The sequence below is a fragment of the Carcharodon carcharias genome, chromosome 19, assembly GCF_017639515.1.
Source record: "Carcharodon carcharias isolate sCarCar2 chromosome 19, sCarCar2.pri, whole genome shotgun sequence".
NCBI lineage: Eukaryota > Metazoa > Chordata > Chondrichthyes > Lamniformes > Lamnidae > Carcharodon > Carcharodon carcharias.
The window spans coordinates 103,598,867-103,617,744 of record NC_054485.1 but is presented as its reverse complement, the minus strand read 5'-3'; the positions used below and the strand labels follow the sequence as shown (position 1 = coordinate 103,617,744).

General features: G+C 44.0%; 1 protein-coding gene across 2 annotated transcripts in view; it reads right to left on the bottom strand.

The window, feature by feature from the left end:
• Nucleotides 1-6,818: 6,818 nt before the first annotated feature.
• The window catches only part of nelfe (negative elongation factor complex member E), a 28,348-nt gene continuing 16,288 nt past the window's right edge, over nucleotides 6,819-18,878 (bottom strand). For both annotated transcript variants that reach the window (XM_041213581.1, XM_041213582.1), the window contains exons 6-10: nucleotides 18,466-18,851; nucleotides 15,628-15,763; nucleotides 12,847-12,901; nucleotides 12,438-12,540; nucleotides 6,819-8,838 (exon numbers count right to left, since the gene is read on the bottom strand). In XM_041213581.1, coding sequence (XP_041069515.1) covers nucleotides 8,717-8,838; nucleotides 12,438-12,540; nucleotides 12,847-12,901; nucleotides 15,628-15,763; nucleotides 18,466-18,851 — 802 coding nt within the window. In that variant the 3' untranslated portion in view covers nucleotides 6,819-8,716. The remainder of the gene's footprint in view (nucleotides 8,839-12,437; nucleotides 12,541-12,846; nucleotides 12,902-15,627; nucleotides 15,764-18,465; nucleotides 18,852-18,878) is intronic.

Below are 18,878 nucleotides of genomic sequence, written 5' to 3'. Positions count from 1 at the left end.
TATAACTGTATATAGGTACTTTTTTTACATCATGTGGTGCTAAGAGAATAGGTGCACAATTATACCATGCACATTTTGGGTAGAGAACATTGCAACCCCCAACCCTCCCCACACCACTCCTTCAAAGCCAAATTAGGATAAAGTTGAAAGTTCAAGAGTCACAAGGAAATGGGGAGAATGGACTAGGGACAGTGATGAGTTGAATAGCCTTCTGTGCTGTATGCCTCTAATGTGGGGAACCTGATGAATCAATGCGCAAGCTATTAAAAGAAGCTCAAAAGAATAAATTGACAGACAGAGGTTGTTGTATCAGAACAAGGAGAGTCCCTGGTTTCAATAAATACAAGGCAGAAGGCTGAAAACAGGCAATGGATAAAGTACACATCGTAATTATTCAGAACACCAATGATTATTATCCAGGATGGTGTGTTGCCTCCCTGTTGCCAGGGTCAAGAATGTCATGGAAAAGCTGCAGGACATCCTTTGGGGGGAGGGGGATCAGCCAGAAGTAATGGTCCACATTGGTACCAACGACATAGGTAGAAAGAGGAATGAGGTCCTGAAAACAGATTTCAGGAGTTAGGAATGAAATTAAAAAGCAGCATCTCAGGATAACTCCCAGTGTCACATGTTAGTGAGCATAGGTATAGGAGGATTGATCAATTAAATATGTGGCTGGAGAGTTGGTGCAGGAGAGAGGGCATCAGATTTTTCAGGCTTTGCGACCAGTTCTGGGGTAGGTGGGACCTATACCTGTTACATCTTAACAGGACTGGGACTGATATACTCGCAGGGAGATTTGCTAGTGCTGTTGGAGTGGATTTAAATTAGCTTGTCAGGGGGATGGGAACCTGAGGGGTAGCCCAAATTGGAAGGAAGTTAAGTGGTAGCAGGAAGTAGTAGTGAGACTAGAAGGCAGGAGAAACAAAGTGGAGCATTGAGCACGATTTGAATGCAGAATGATATCAAAAAGACAAAGTTAAAGGCACTCTACCTGCATGCGCGCAACATTCACAACAAGCAGGTGATCTAAAGGCACAAATAGGGGTAAATGGGTATGATATAATTGCCATTACGGAAACATAGCTACATGGTAACCCATACTGGGAATTGAATATTTAAGTATATTCAACGTTTAGGAAGTACAGACAAGTAGGGAAAGGAGGTGGAGTTGCGCTGATAATAAGAGATGGGATCAGTGCATTACTAAAGGAGGATCTCAGATCAGATGAACAATATGTGGAATCTGGGTGGGGCTAAGAAACAACAAAGGGCAGCAGACATTGGTTGAAGGTGTTTATAGGCCACCAAACAGTTGTGGTATTGTGGGACATGGTATTAATCAGGAGATGAGAGAAGCATGTAGCATGGGCAATACAGTAATCATGGGTGACTTCAATCTGCATATAGACTGGGTAAACCAATTGAGCACTAATGCTGTGGAAGACGAGTTTCTGGAGTGTTAGGGATGGTTTTCTAGGGCAGTATGTTGAGGAGCCAACTAGAGGACAGGCGATTTTAGATCTAGTATAATGAAATGAAATAGGGCTAATTAATAACCTTGTTGTAAAAGAACCTTTAGGGATGAGTGACCACAATATGATAGAATTTTACTTCATGTTTGAAAGTGAGGTAGTCCACTCTGAAGCAAGGGCGTTAAAGTTGAATAAAGGAAATTGTGAAGGCATGAGGGACAAATTGGCTGAGGTGGATTTGAAAAATGCATTAAACGATATGACTGTACATAGGCAATTGATAGTCCTCAAAGAACTATTACATAGCTTACAGCAGCTACACATTCCTTCAAGGTGCTAAAACCCAAAAAAAGGTCAATCAACAGTGACTGACAAAGGAACTTAAGGATTGTATAAGATTAAAAGAAAAAGCTCATAAAATTGCCAGAAATAGTAGTAAACCTGAGGATTGGGAAGGTCAAGAAAATGGTAAAGGACGGGAGAATAGAATATGAATGCAATCCAGCAAAAAACATTAATTGGACTGTAAAAGCTTCTATAGGTATATAAAAAGGAAGTGTTTGGCTAAGACAAATGTGGTCCATTACAGGCAGAATCAGGAGAATTCATAATGGGGAATGGAGAAATGGCAGAGAAGCTAAATTATTACGTTGCGTTTGTTTTCACTGAGGAAGATACAGAAAATCCCCCAGATTTAGAGATCCAAGGGGCTATGGAGAATGAGGAGTTGAAGGAAACTAATATAAGTAAGAAAGTTGTATTGGAGAAATTAATGGGACTGAAAGTTGATAAGTCCCTCAGACCTGACGTTCTAAATCCCAGAGTGTTGAAAGAGGTTGCTATAGTGGATACATTCATGATCCTCTTCCAAGATTCTATGGATTCTGGAATAGTTCCTGAAGATTGAAAGGTAGCAAATGTCACCCCAATGTTTATAGAGTCATAGAGGTCTACAGCACAGAAAAAGGCCCTTTTATACAGTTCCAGCAAAACCTCCCAGCTCTCATGTTCTATGCCTTGGTTAATAAAGGCAAGTATCCCACATGCCTTCTTAACCACCTTGTCTACCTGTCCCGCTACCTTAAGGGACCGGTGGACATCACACCAAGGTCCCTTTGATCCTCAGTACTTCCCAGGGTCCTACCATTTGAGAAGGGAGGGAGAGAGAAAACAGGGAACTGCAGACCTGTTAGGCTTACATCAGTAGTAGGGAAAATGCTCGAATCTATTATAAAGGTTGTGATAAATGGACACTTGGATAATCATGATCTGACTGGGCATAGTCAGCAAGGATTTGTGAATGATAAATCATGTTTGATGAACTTGTTGAAGTTTTTTGAGGATGTCAGTAACAAAATTGATAGAGGAGAGTCGATGGATGTAGTATACTTGGATTTTCAGAATGCTTTTGAAAAAGTCCCCCACATGAGGTTGATTAGCAAAATAAAAACACATGGGATAGAGGCAATATGCTGGCATGGATTAAGGAGTGGCTAACAGGCAGAACACAGGGAGTAGGAATAAATGGGTCATTCTCGCATTGGCAGGCTGTGACGAATGGGGTACCACAAGGATTAGCATTTGGGCTCCAGCTGTTCACAATATATATCAATGATTTGGATGTGGGAACCAAATGTAATATTTCCAAGTTCGCTGATGATACAAAGCTAGATGGGAATGTATGTTTTGAAGGAAGATGTAAAGTGGCTACTTTGGAGGATTTGGACAGACTTAGTGAGTGGGCAAGTACATGGCAGACGGAATATAATGTGGAAAAATGTGATGTTATCTACTTTGGTAGAAGGAACAGCTGTGCAAAGTATTTCCTAAATGGTAAGGGATTAGAAAGTGTAGATATACAAAGGGACTTGGGTGTCCTTGTCCATAAGTCACTGAAGGCTAACATGCAGGTGCAGAAAGCTATTAGGAAGGCTAATGGAATGTTAGCCTTTATCACAAGAGGATTTGAGTACAGGAGTAGTGAAGTCTTGCTCCAATTGAATAGAAGCTTGGTTAGACCACACCTGGAGTACTGTGTGCAGTTTTAGTCCCCTTACCTCAGATAGGATATTATTGCCATGAGGGAGTACAATGAAAATTCACCAGACTTGTTCCGGGAACGGTGGGACTGTCTGATGAAAAGACACTGAGCCTGTATTCTCTAGAATTTCGAAGAATGAGAGATGATCTCATTGAAACCTACAAAATACTTAAAGGAATAGATAGAGTAGATGCAGGTAAGATATTTCCCCTGGGTGGGGAGTCGAGAACCAAGGGACACAAATTCAAAATAAGGGAGACGCCACTTAGGACTGAGATGAGGAGAAATTTCTTTACTCAGAGGGTTGTGAATCTTTGGAATTCTGTACCCCAGAAGACTGTGGAAGCTCAGTTATTGAGTATGTTTAAGGTGGAGATTGATAGATTTCTGATTAACAAAAACGTAGCAGGTTATGGGGTTAGTGTGGGTATAAGACAATGAAGTATTCACTCAGCCATGATCGTAATGAATGGCAGAGCAGGCTTGATGAGCTGAATGGCCGCCTCCTGTTCCTATGTTCCTAAAGTTATGAGTAAAGGGACCAGAACATTTATTTTGAGAAAAAACATTCTTTTTGACCCTCAAGTCGGGAACGTAAGCATAGCTGTTCCAGGCTATAGGATGCTGTTAAAATATATACTCTTATTAGTGCTCAATCTGAAAGGACAGACCAGGCCTGCAGTATGGGATGCATTATTTCATTAAGTGTCCATGAGGAGAGATAAATAATATAAACATGGAGGGGAGACAGTGATGTGAATAGGTTTGTGTTATGGATGTACTGAGAAGGGATAAGACTTTGAATGCTACAGGGAACTCTTAGGCTCTCTTGTGGAATGTCCTGACTGCAATCAACAACCTAAAACATCAACGGGCTCACACAACAAATGACAGCAATAAAACTTACCACTGAACACATATCAACAGCATAGACACAGAACATGATGGTACATTCAATCCATATTTGTCATCCGTAATTAAACCTATAACATTGGTGACACTGGAGGTCCTTGGGAACTTTGGCCTCGACTTACTGAGGCGAGCGTGAGCAGTCATGATGACACATTTGTGCCCTCTTGACTTGAGTATTGGTACCTATATCTCATATGCACTGCACGTAATGGGTTGTGGTTTATTATCTGATGGCTTAATTTAATAAAAAGTATTAACCAGTTATTTCAGAGTATTGCGAGTCCTCAAACTTGTTCTGGAAGTGTGGGATGCATGGAAATCTCTTATATTAACAGCTATGGCTAAGTGTGTAGCTCTCTCACCTCTGAGTCAGGAGATTGTGGGTTCAAGTCTCACTCCAGGGACATGAGCCCAAATCTGTGCTGATACTCCAATGCAGTATTAAGGGAGCGTTGTACTGTTGGAAATGCTGTCTTTCGGATGAGACGCTAAACTGATGCCCTGTCTGTCCTCTCAGGCACATGTAAAAGTTACAATTTGTCAACCACTTTGAAGGGAAGTAAGGGATTCCTGGCCAATATTTATTCCTCGACCAACATGACTAAAAAACATCTCATTCCTCCTCCATCTGGGATAGCAATGTGCTTTGGCTGTCACATTTTGTACATTACCAACAAATGATTACACTTTTAAAAAGTTGGCTGCAGTGTTTTAGGATGTCATAAATACAGGAGTAGGCCATTCAGCCCCTCAAGCCTGGTCCACCATTCAATACGATTGTGGCTGACATTCTACCTCAACTTCACTTTCCTGCTCAATCCCAATATCCCTAGATTGCAAGAGACCAAAGATCTATCGATCTCAGTCTTGAAAATACCCAATGACTGTGCATGCACAATCTGGGTAGCCAATTCTAAAGATTCGCAATGCTCTGAGTGAAGAAGTTTCTCCTCATCTCAGACCTAAATAATTGCCCCTTTATTCTAAGATTTTTCCTGCCTGTTCTAGATTCCCAGCCAGGGAAAACAACCTCTCAGTGACCACGCACAAAAATCAAGTCAAGCCACAACAGAAGCTATTAGGGAAACAACATAAACAGTTGCAGTTACAGATGGAGGCAAGCAGCTCCACGTACCACCCCCCCACCCCCCCCACCCCCCGAGAGGAAATTCAGGGCTACGGGATTTTGGTGTTGCCCTTTCCCAACTGGTGATCTTGTCGAAATTCTACTTTTCAACACTCTGGTGAATCAATTGTCAGAATCTCTCAAAACTCTAGGACAGGCTCTGATTCTGTTGATTTTGAAACAAGTTGGCATCACATGCCCCTCCATGACTATCTGTACTGTCACTGATGCACCAACTCATTCTCAGTGTCAGTATTTTTCGCTGTGGATCCACACCTCGAGCACACTGCATTTTAACTTCTTTTTCACATTCCTCCATGGCCTTGCTCTATCCATTTTCCGTAACTTCCTCCAGCCCTACCTGATTATCTGAGATCTCTGCACTCCTCCAATTCTGGCCTCTTTCATGTCCCTAATTTCCACCTCTTCACCATTGGTAACTGTGGGCCGTACCTTCAGCTGGATAGGCCCTGAAGCTCTGGAATTCCCACGCCAGGGCAAATTGTTACTTTTTATTGACCCTACCATCTCCTTTTATCATTTTAAATGTTAAACATTTGTACTAATATCAGTTCTCAGGTGAGTTCTAAATCATTCACACTGCCAGCTCCAAGTGTTGAGCTTTTAAAAATTCATTTACGGGACGTGAGCATTGCTGGCAAGGCCAACATTTATTGCCCTTCCTTAGCTGCCGTTGAGACAGTGGTGGCAAGCCGCCTTCTTGAAGCCCAGCAGTCTATCTGGTGTTGGTACACCCACAGTGCTGTTAGGGAGGGTGTTCCCAGATTTTAACCCAGTGACAGTGAAGGAACGGTGATATATCCAAGGCAGGATGGTGTGTGGCTTGGAGGGGAACTTGCAGGTGGTGGTGTTCCCATGCGTCTGCTGCCCTTTGTCCTTCTAGATGGTAGATGTCGCAGGTTTGGAAGGTGCTGTCGAAGGAACCTTGCTGAATTGCAGCAGTGCGTTTTCTAGATGGTACACACTGCTGCCACTGTGCATTGGTGGCGGAGGGAGTAAATGTGGGAGGTGTGGCAATCAAGCAAGCTGTTTTGCCCTGGATGGTGTTGAGCTTCTTGAGTGTTGTTGGAATCGCACTCATCCAGGTAAGCAATCACAATGCCAGTTCCGAGTTCTGTTCCAAGCATAGCGCCAGCTCCGTGTTGAGTTCTACAGCATTTACATTGCCAGTACTGAAGATGAATGTGCAATTATCACATTTGCCCACAGAGTGCCCACTTACACAGCAAACCAAACAGAGTAGAACAGTTTAATGGTTAATTTAATAAAAACAAATAATGCATTATTTACAGTCAGACATTCTGGGGTGAAAGCATCCCAAGCAGGGTTCCAGATTTGCATATGGTTACTTCGCTTCATGACACTTGAATGGCTCCCATTACTTCTTCCATATTTCTTGAGATTGCAACAGCAGTGGGCACCTGATGTAGCGCCTGCCTTCTTTGGTTTGTGGTAGGGGGAGAAAACGTTACAGGGAATGGAGGGGTGAAACACAAAGATTTAGTCTGGACACCCCTCAGAGTTCCATCTGCCCATCCCACCCTTTGAGAAATAAAATCCCCCCTATCAACCCAGACAACATTGCAGTGAAATAGCGGAAGTGACAAGGGCAGGGCTCATGTGTGCTGAGGGTGGAATATTGGATTGACAGCTGGGCACCCTGGAGCAGTCTCTCTATCTCCTGTCCCCCCTCTCGTCACTAAGAAAGCACTCTTTACAAACCCTCTCAATCTAGTGCTCCAATGCAGTGATGAAACAGGTTCCATACACAAAGCTGCAAGGGCTCTTGAAACAATGGCAGGCCATAGGAGCTGTAGAATCGAGCTTTAAAAGCCCTGCATGTGCATTTTTGTAGTGATAATTGGATATTGGTCCAATGATGCAAGGGATCCTATAGAACCTAAGTTTACCCTTATCTCCCCTCTCTGGTAAGGTCGTTGCTGCATTTATTGGGCAGTTACATTTTGAGGCACTCAAGAGCAATAATGCTGCCAGCTCCCCACGCTCCTGGCACAAATCATGCCAATGCTGGAACATTTACAGGAGGGATATACTAAAAGGGTTAATTTATGAGGACAGATTCCATAAGACTTAGGCTTAAAGGATAGGGAGGCATTAAATAATTCACAAGGATGACACCAAGGTTGGGAAGTTATACCCACAGTAAAGCTTAACAGCCTGGGGGGTCTTTCCTCTGGAAAAGAGAGGGAGACTGATGGGTGAATTTATAAAGGTCTTTAAGATCACAAAAGGATTTAAATAGGGTAGATGTAGGAAAGATGATTCCATTTGTGGGGAGGCCAGAAGTACAAAGCAAACATCGACACTAATAAATGCAATAGGGAATTCAGGAGAAACTTCTTTACCCAGAGAGCAGTGAGAATGTGGAACTCACTCCCACAGGGAATGGTTGAGGTGCATGGTACAGATGGGTTTCGGGAAAGCTGGATAATCACATAAGGGAGAAAAGAGTAGAAGGATATGCTGATGGGGTGAGATGAAGAGGGCTGGGACAAGGAGCATAAATGGGTCAAATGGCCTGTTTCTGAGCTGTATACCTTTCTGTAAAGAGGTTATCTAATTGAGGTGCTTCAGATAACTAAAAGATTTGATTTGGGTGGATAGAGAGAAACTATTTCCTCTGGCAGAGGGAGACCAAATAAGGGGGAAAGAATCTTAAAATTAGATCCAGGCTATTCAGGGTAATGGCATGGAGAGCTTCTTCCCACATACTGGGGCCCACAGCTTCAATGGCCAAGGTGGAAGGACAGGGAGAGACTTGAGCAAGCACAGAGGACGTTGGTGCTTGTACAATTCTTATTCTTGTTGTGGCTGGAGCGTACCGGGTGATATTGGAGCCACTGGTTCGGCAGAGCAGAGGTGGTCAGGTATTTAAAACCAGGAACCTCCCTCCAGTTCTCACTGGTCAAGATTGAGGATAGGAGCTTCCAGAACATGATGGAAATGTGGCAACTGGACTTGGAAAAGTCGACTCTAAGCAAATGCTATTCTCTTAAAATTTATTTTACACATCAGTGAGGCTAAAGAGTGGGAGTAGGGACATGGTGGGGAGTTGGGGGCACGTACAAAAAAACAGTGAGCCACCTCCTCCCAAGAGGGATGGCTTTGCATTCTTTGGAGTCATTTGCTCTTCTTTGTTTCTTCCCTCAGGCTTGGTCTCCCAGATAATTCCAGGAAATCTTCATTGTACACCACCTGGCTACGTTTGTCACGATGTGATCCCTTGGCACTGTTCTGGACCGCTGTGGAGAGGATGGCAAGAGAAACACTTCTGTTAGAGCAAGGGCGGTCAGTTCCACATCACACCCCTCCAAACAACCACCACCAACCCTCCCAAAAAAAAAATCAACTTCCTGTCTTTCCTGAAGACCTCTACTCTTCCGAATATTAGTTTAGTCCAGCACTCTCACTTTTGAGGCAGAAGGGTGTAGCGTGCATTCAATTCCCACTTCAAGACTTGAGCGCAGAACCCAGATGGATATTTTCAGTATGGCTCAGATGCAATGCTGCATTGTCATGCGTTCTACTACTTTAGACCTCTGTCGCCCAATAGAAATAACACACCAACTCAACAGCAACTTTACCACATGCTAATTTTACACACACTTGCACAATACAGGTAAAAGCACTTCACAGGTGTGTATATTTTCTGAACAACTGCCCACTATCATTCAATGATAAAGGAATAAAATAGCCATATCAATGATTAAATACTCACACTCCCTGCCTATCATCTTAGCATATATCAAGAAACACAAACAGATTAAAGTTCACATGCATATTCACATTCTCATATGAAATTTGAGACCATGTGCCCAATGATGGTGTCTATTATTCATCTTTTTATTGCCTGAAACTGAAATTCAATTAGCCACATCTGGATACCCCAGCAGCCGCATCTAATGAATGGCTAATATACAGGATTAGATTTGCTTTGGCCAGGATGTTAAACCGAGAGGACCGGTCTACCTGCTCAGGTGGATGTAACAGACCTAGCAGCACGTTCTTCCCCAAAGCAGATGGGGTGGAGGGGTTGGGAGAAGGAGTGAAGGGAGGAGGGGAGAGGTCTCCCAAGGTGTCCTAGCAGGAGGACAACATTCATCTCTCAACCACCACCACCATAAGCACATAAGAAATAGGAGGAGTAGGCCAATCAGCCCCTCAAACCTTCTTCACCATTCAATAAGATCATGGCTGATCTGATGTGGCCTTAACTCCATTGCCCTGCTTGCCCCCATAACCCTTGACTCCCTTGTCAATCTAAAATCTGCGTGTGAGGTTAATACTTGTTGACCTCTTACTGCCAATGCAATGGATCCAAGATAGGAAGTAGGATAATCGAGTCAGAATGAGTTGTTACAAGTTGGCACCTGATGCTTTGCAGGAACTCCCTCACTTCTGGGGGCTGCTGGTGGCAGGGGCTTGTTCACAATAAACTCTTATCAGGACATAATGGATCATCTAGGAATGTGTGCATGACTAAAGGCCAATAAAGATCCTAAGTTTCATAACTGGTAGAATCAGGACTGTGAGGTCAAATGATGGGAAGAAGTTACACAAACTGTGGTTCTATTCCTTTGAACTTAGGGAGTGATTTGATCAAAGATTTTTCTATTCTTTCATGGATGTGGCCATCACTGGCAAGGCTGGTGTTTGTTGCCAATCCCCAATTGGCCTTGAACTGAAGGCAGTTAAGAGTTAAGCACAATGTTGTGGGTCTAAAGTCACATGTAGGCCAGTCCAGCTAAGGATGGCAGATTTTCATCTCTCAAGGGCATTAGTGAAGCAATTAGCTTTTTACAACAATCAATGATAGGTCACCATTACTGAGACTAGCTTTCAACTCCAGATTTGTCCATTGAATTTAAATTCCACCAGCTGCTGTGGTGGAATTTGAACCCTTGTCCCCAGAGCATTAGCTTGGGCCTCTGGATTACTAGTCCAGTGACATTATCACTATGCCAGCATCGCCACCTGGTATAAAGGGGAATATGAAGATATTAAGGGGTACAGATAGGGTAGATAAAGAGATACTAGTTCTGCCGATTGGGGAATTTAGGACTTGGGAGAACAGTCTGAAAATCAGAGCCAGGCTTTCAGGAGTGAAATTAGCAAACGGGCAAATGAATCACAGAATTTTAATGCACAGAAGGAGGCCATTTGGCCCATTGTGTCTGCACTAGCTCTCTAAAGGAGCATTATGATCTACCTTTTCCCTTTTTCCCTGCACATTGTTTCTATTCAAATAATCATCTAATGCCCTCTTGAATGTCTCAACTGAACTTAACTCCACCACACTTTCAGGCAGTGCATTCCTGACCTGAACCACTCAATGTGTGAAAAAGTTTTTTCTCACATCACATTTGCTTCTTTTGCAAATCACTTAAAATCTGTGCCCTCTCAGTCTTGACCCTTTTATGAGTGGAAACAGCTTCTCCCTATCTACTCTGTCCAACCCCCTCATGATTTTGAACATCTCTATCAAATATCCTCTTAGCCTTCTTCTCTCCAAGGAGAACAGTCCCAACCTCTCCAATCTATCCTCACAGCTGGAGTTTCTCATCTCTGGAACCATCTTGTAAACCTCTTCTGCACTCTCTCCAATGTGTCCACATCCTTCCTATAATGTGGCGCCCAGAATTGTACACAATACTCCAGCTGAGGTCTAACGAATGTCTTATATAAATTCAGCATAAACTCCTTGCTCTTGTACTCTATGTCCCTATTAATAAAGCCCAGGATACTATATGCTTTATTAACTACTCTCTCCACCTGTCCTGGCTCCTTCAATTATCTGTGCACATGTGCATCCAGGTCTTTCTGCTTCTGCAAACCCTTTAAAATTTCACCCCTTATTTTGCATTGTGTGTCCATGATCTTCCTACCAAAATGCATCAGCCCACACTTCTCCGCATTGAACTTCATCTGCCACCTCTCTGTGTACTCCACCAACTTGTCTATGTCCTCTTGAAGTTTCACACCATCCTCTTCACAGTTTACAACACTCCCATGCTTCGTATCATCCGCAAACTTTGAAACTGTCCCCTGCACACCAAGATCTAGATCATTAATATATATCTGGAAAAGCAAGGGTCCCAATAACGATCCCTGGGGAACTCCACTACAAACCTTCCTTCAGCCAAAAAAAATCCATTGATCATTACTCTCTGTTTCCTATGTTTTGGCCAATTTTGTATCCATGATACTACTGTCCCTTTTAATCCAAGAGCAATAACTTTTCTCACAAGTCTGTTGTATGGCATTGTATCAAATGCCTTTTTAAAGTCCACGTACACCATATCAACAGCATTAACCTTGTTGAGGGTAGGAGAAATTTGAAACTCTTACACAAATAATAATAGATGCTAGGTTGATAGTTAATTTTAAATCTGATATGGATTTTTGTTAACTGCAGGCATTGAAGGATATGGGGGTAAAGGCAGGAATATAGAGTTAGGTCACAGTTCAACCATGATCTCATTGAAAAGCAGAACAGGCTCAAGGAGCTAAATGGCCTCCCCCTCGTCCAGTGATCCACTAAGGTTATATCTCTCCCTCCAGGGGAAATGGGGTAATAATGTTTATTTCTCTGAAACAGGCAATAAAAGGATCAAGGTACAGGACATATTTGGTTGTCAACTTTGAACCTTCTTAAACAGAGCAAGAGCATTATTAAGGGGAGGAATGACATTCAATAGGGCATTAATTGCAGACAGCCTTCAACCCAAACATGCTCTCATAGGTCTGCCTGGGGCAGCCTGTTACTGAGACCATGAACCATAATACCATCAGTACCAAACGCAGACTCCGACTGGAATGTGAATTTGCAGATTTCTCCTACCTAGGCTTCCCCACACTGACTTCCCTGTGGCAGTTTCCAGCATGAGCTGTTTACGAGCAATCATCACCTTCAAGTAAACATCACCAACCATGCTGCCATTTAACTGTTAGAGAGAAAAAACAAACCTCAAAACATGGAACAGGTTCACATAATACCAGGAATCACCGTGAAACACACAGAAAAACAAACACACACTCACTTTATCTCTTAGTAACAGGATTCAGTGAAACATCAGACAGATACACAGTACCAGAAATCAGAGTGAAATACCAGAGAAAGAAAAACACACACACACACACACAGGCAGGCACACACACACAGGCAGGCACACACACACACACACACACACACACACACACGGAATCAAAGTAAAACATGGGCCTTGCAGCAGGTGTGTTCTGTTCCATACCTCTGCAATTGCCTGATCTGCGGACTCCATTGTCTCAAAGGTTACAAACGCACAGCTGTAATAAACAGATAGATACAGATCAGTACAGCACAGCTGGAACGCATCAATGTCTGTGGTATCACGAGCTTTGCTGGAACACAGGTAGCATTGTGGAACAGTGAGAAGTCAGCTTCGGAGGCAGGGAATGGGGAGGAATAGGGAAGACAGGACTGGGATTCCAAATGGTGAAACTTCCAGTCAGACAGGTCACTGTTGAGCAAGGCCAGCTTACAGCCTGGCTGAATAAAGGGCAGCTTCAGGACACCAGCTGAGATCAGGTTATGGATCTGAGGCCCATCTCCACATTCCGGGTTAAACTGTTATGGTGAGCTGCCGTGCTGGTTATGCTTCTCAGCCCACACTATTAGTGATGGTGCCTCCACACTCATCCTTCCCCCTTTATGGATGCCAGCCTGTGTTGGGAGGGAGACTGGTGCTTGATAGTCACACAGTGTTGGAAAATAGTGCACTGCTGAAGGCTCACCTTTGAGGAGAGAGCAAATTAACCACATTTTCCTTATCACAGTATCCGAGGATAGTAGAGCCTTTATTGCCAAGATGATGGAATATAAAAGTAAAGAAGTCTTCATACAACTGTACAGGGCATTAGTGAGACCGCACCTGAAGAACCGTGTACAGTTGTGGTCCCCTTACTAAAAGAGGGACGTACTTACAGTTCATAGAAGGGTCACTAGGCTGATTCCTGGGATGAGGGGTTTCTCTTATGAAGAAAGGCTGAGCAGGTTGGAACAGATTATGCTCATTGGAATTTAGAAGAATGAGGGATAGTCTTATTGAAACATACAAAATTCTGAGGGGGCTTGACAAGGTAAATGCTGAGAGGATGTTTCCACTCCTCAGGAATCTAAAACTTGGGTACCCAGTTTCAAAATAAGAGGTCACTCATTTAAGGCGGAGATGAGGAATTTCTTCTCTCAGATGGTACTTAGTACTTGGATTTGTCTTTCACAGAGAGCAATGGAGGCTGGGCCATTGAAAATATTCAAGGCTGAATTAGATAGATTTTTAATTGCCATAAGTCAAGGGTTAGGGACAGGAAAGTGGAGACAAGGCCATATCTGATCAGCCAAGATCTCTCTGACTGACGGAGCAGGCTCAAAAAGGCCGAAAGGCCCAGTGCTGCTCCTATAAGAACGAGGCCATTTGGCTCATCAAGTCTGAGCTAACACTTTTCGAGAACAAAGGAGTTAGTCCCACTCTTCCCTGCTCTTTTTCCCCAGAGCTCTGCAATCTTATGTCACATTCGACTGATAGAGAAGGGATTGGGCGCTTCAGTAAATTCCACAACCCCAGTCCCAAAAATCGCTGACCATTGAAATCAATGATTGGAAAACCGCTTGATACAAGTTCCCAAAATGAGTCGGGATTGCCGAGGTGGAATCATCCCAATGCCTCCTGATTTTAGCCATTTCTAAATTACTTGGTTGAATTGTGTGAAGCACCATAATGCCTGAAACTACTGGAAGAATTAGAGGGAAATAAAATGAATACGGATCTACATATGGGTAAAATTGATTCCTGTGCCACTGACTGATGCAGGGCACATTATGCCATGTTCACATGGAGCTGGGGTATTTAAATAATTGCCTTAAAAGTAGAGAGGGATCAAAACCAAGGTGCAAGCAGCCTGATCACATGGTCACCTGCTTGCTATAGGATTGGGCTACCGTCCATCAGTTGACTTTACCTACTTGTCAGCGTGTGGAACAAGCTGTGGTTGATCATTAAAATTGCTAATTGCTACCAAAGAACCTTACAGCACAGAACGAGGCTATTCGGCCCATCATATCTCTGCCGGCTCTTTGAAAGAGCGATCTCATTAGTCCCGCTTGCCTCCTGCTCTTTCTCCGTAGCCCTCTGAATTTCAACTCTCCAAATACTTATCCAATGCCCCCATATTGAATCCTTCAACCTTTCAGGCAGTGGATTCCCAAATGTCAGAACTTATGGTGTTAAAAAAAAAGTTATCCTTGTCTTCCCCTCTAGTTCTTTTGCCAATTACCATCATTCTGCTTCCTCTGGCTCCTCTGTTGCTAGAAACAGTTGCTCTTTTCCCCTGAATTCCTCTACAAAACTCTTCCTGCTTTTTTCACACCTCTATAATGTCACCCCTTTACCTTCTCTGCTGTAAGCATTACAATTCCAGCTTCTCTCATCTGTCACATTGGCTTTTGTTGAATTAATAATAACAACCTGTGCTTATATGGCACCATGAACATTTTAAAACATCCCAAGGTGCTTCACAGGAGTATTATGAGACATTAATTAACACCGAACTGCATAAGGGTTATAAGGACAGGTAACCAAGGAAAGCTTGGGCAGAAGGTAGGTTTGAAGGAGTGTCTTAAAAAAAGGCGGAAACAGGGAGGTTTAGGGAGGGAATTCAATAGCTTAGGGCCTCGGCAGTTAAAGGCGCAGCCACCAATGGTGCAGTGATTATAATCGGGGGAGGTGCAAAAGCCAGAAATAGCAGAATGCAAAGTTCTCAGAGGGTTATAGGGCTGGAGGAGGTTGCAGAGATTTGGAGGGGTGAGGCCATGAAGGGAAACTGGCTGCTGTTGCCCATTTCCCATGAGGGCGAAGTCAGCTTCCCCTTGGCCATGGTCATGGAGTAATCCAGCTTGGTAACTGGAGAGACAATGGCCCTAGGACGCCAATCCTAGTGCTGGGTAGGGCATAGAAAGTTTGTCAGGCGTGGAGCTACCTGAGCGCATCACTCACTTCCTGGGGTTGTCCATGGTCAGGTTGACAATAGTCCCGAAATGAGAGAAAGAGGTCCTCAGCATCTCCTCCGTCATCCCCAGGCCGTGCACATAGATGGTGTTTCCTTTCCGAGGGGCACGGAAAGAGTCAAACCCTGCAGGAGAAACAAGCAGTTGAGTTGAGCCACACGGTGAACAATTTTGTCATCCTTCCTCCCTGACCTCACGAACTTTGTTCAACCTCTTGTACTCGAGGTCTGTTGTTGAATAGGAATTGCAAGATTCCAAAAAGCCCAAAATTCTTCTTGTTACCTTCTACTACCCTGGTAGTCACTTGATACAACAATAATAAAACTGTTGACTAGTCAATCAATCTTTCAATCCCTATGAATGAATCTCCAACTCTGACGCAAGAACACAAGAAGTAGGAGCAGGAGTAGACCATTTAATGGCCTGTCGCGCCCGCTCCGCCATTCAATACAATCATGGCTAATCTTGGGCTTCAACTTCATTTCCCGCTCACTTCCCATATCCCTTAGTTCCCTGCGAGACCAACAATCAGTCCATCCCAGCTTTAAATGTATTTGATGATGGAACATCCACAAGTCTCTGGGATAGAGAATTCCAAAGGTTCACAAACCTTTGAGTGAAGGAATTTCTCCTCATCTCAGTCCTAAATGATTGGCCCCTTATCCTGAGACTGCGCCCCTGTGTTTTAGACTCCCCAGCCGGTGGAAACAATCTCCCAGCGTCTACCTTATCAAACCTTCTCAGAATTTTGTAGGTTTCAATGAGATCGCCTCTCATTCTTCTAAGCTCCAGAGAATACAAGCCCAATTTACTTAGCCTTTCATCAAAGGACAACACCCTCACCCCAGGGACTAATCTAGTGAACCTTTGCTATACTACCTTGAATGCAAATATATCCTATCATAAAAGTGGTGACCAAAACCGCACCCAGTATTCCAGATCTGATCTTACAAAATCTCTGTACAACTGTAGCAAGACTTCTTGATTCTTGTACTCCAATCCCCTTGCAGTACAGGGCTGAGGGAGCACTGCATTGTCAGGAGGCGCCATCTTTCAGGTGACACCATAAACCATCTGTCCTCTCAGGTGGGTGTAAAAAACGCCACGGTCATTATTTCACTATTCTGTGGAAGAGCAGAAGAGTTCTTCCCCAGTTGCCTGGCAATTGTTTATCCCTCAACCAACATCACTCAATACAGGTTATCTGGTCATTCTCACACTGTCGCTTGTGGTACAAATTGATTCTCTGCTACGTTACAACACTTCAAAAATACTTCATTGGCTGTGAAGTGCTTTGGTAAAGTACTTTGCGATGTCCTAAGAGTCTGTATAGAGTCTTTATTTCTTAGAATGTTAAATATTTTGACCGGCTGCATTTTGCATTGGTAATGACTACAAAGCTATCAGCGTTTGCCATTATTATTCCTCTGAAACAAACTTCTGGAGCCCAGTCATGTGCAGAATAACCTGAAAAAACTAGAGGCTGCTGTCAGCGATTCCACATTTCGCCGGAGTTGAGGCACCCTATCAGAGTGAAATTAATGGGAAATCTTACGAATGAACAGGAACCTTCCCCCTCATTGTAAAAACCCTTGAATAAGTTGTTGAATGAGGTGTAACTGGATTTTGAGTGGCTTACTAAATTCATAATTACTGATAAACATCCTCCCTGATCCTGAGAAGCTAATTTTTTCTGGGCAGCTTTCTTTGAGGTCAGCCGTAGAGTTAACGTACTTGAAAAGCATAGATTTACCACCCGAGAATGTGGCACATGGAGCTGCTGTCCCCAAATAGTGAAGGGCCAATATTGGCATTGTGAGATCAGAGTCCTGAAGAGCTGCGAGATTTGTAACAGGAGTGAGGGCTGATTGGCTTCAGAGGATAAATAGTCACTAGGTGCACAAAGGATGCACTGTGTTTACACAGAGGCTGACAAAGAACAAATGGGACTGAAGAATCCCTCGAGGCCTATATTCTCTGGAGCTTGGAAGAATGACAGCTGATCTCACTGAAACATATCATTTTTGAGGCTTGTCAGGGTAGATGCTGAGAAGATACTTCCCCTGGCTGGAGAATGTAAAACACGGGGTCATAGTCTCAGGGTAAAGGGCTGATCATTTAGGACTGAGATGAAGGGAATTTTCCCTACTCAAAGGGCTGTGAACCTTTGGAATTCTCTACATCAGAGGGTTGCGGATGCTCCATCATTGAATACATTGAGATTCTTGGACACTGAATCACAGCATGGGGGAATCAGACAGAAAGTGGAGCTGAGGTAAAGATTAAGCATGCTTTTTTTTCAATCCTTTCATGGGATGTGGGAGTCACTGGCAAGTCCAGCATTTATTGTTCATTCCTAATTGAGCCACTTTGTTGAACTGCCATAGCCCAATAACTGCATAGTAGAGCATTTTCAAGAAGCCATGTGGCCTACTCCTGTTCCTATGTCTAATGATTCAGTCTATTAGGAAGAGCCTGATGAACAGACCATGTGCTGCAGCTGACTGTCCCAGGAAGCAGCTGATATAATGACAAACACCCTGAGTAAGTCTGAGCTAGAGAGAAAGGTGCACAAATTACATTTAAAATAAGCTTCTCAAGTCCCCTGCATGGCTCACTTAGTGACTTCACAGCCCTGCTGCGTGCTGAGTTAGCTGTAGCTGTAACTGAGAATTTGGGTGAGACTTCAGTACCTCATGGATTCAAGAGGGTTTGTGGGGAGAAACAAAGTCTGGGTTCTCATTCCAGCCTTGATTATAGAATGGTCACCTGGGAGAATTCAAGCAGACAAGCTAACAGAGGTATGGTAGAAAGGAAGTATACTTACTTCTGTAGGGGCCATCCCGGTCCCGATCCCGATCCCGGTCCCTGTCCCTGTCCCGGTCCCTGTCCCGGTCCCGGTCCCTGTCCCGGTCCCGGTCCCTGTCCCGGTCCCTGTCCCGGTCCCTGTCTCTGTCCCGGTCCCTGTCTCTGCCACGGTCTCGATCCCTGTCCCTGTCTCGATCCCGATCTCTGTCACGATCCCGATCACGCTCCCGGTCTCGATCACGCTCCCTGTCGCGATCCCGATCTCGACCCTTGTCACGGTCTCTTCCGCGGTCCAGGTCCCGCTCGATGTCTCTGTAGCTCTCGCGATCCAGCTCCTTGCCTGATTCACGTTCCTCCTCCCGATCTTTCTCACCATCCCGTGCACGGTCACTGGAGCTCACAAAGCTGAGGACAAATCACAAAGGGCGTTGT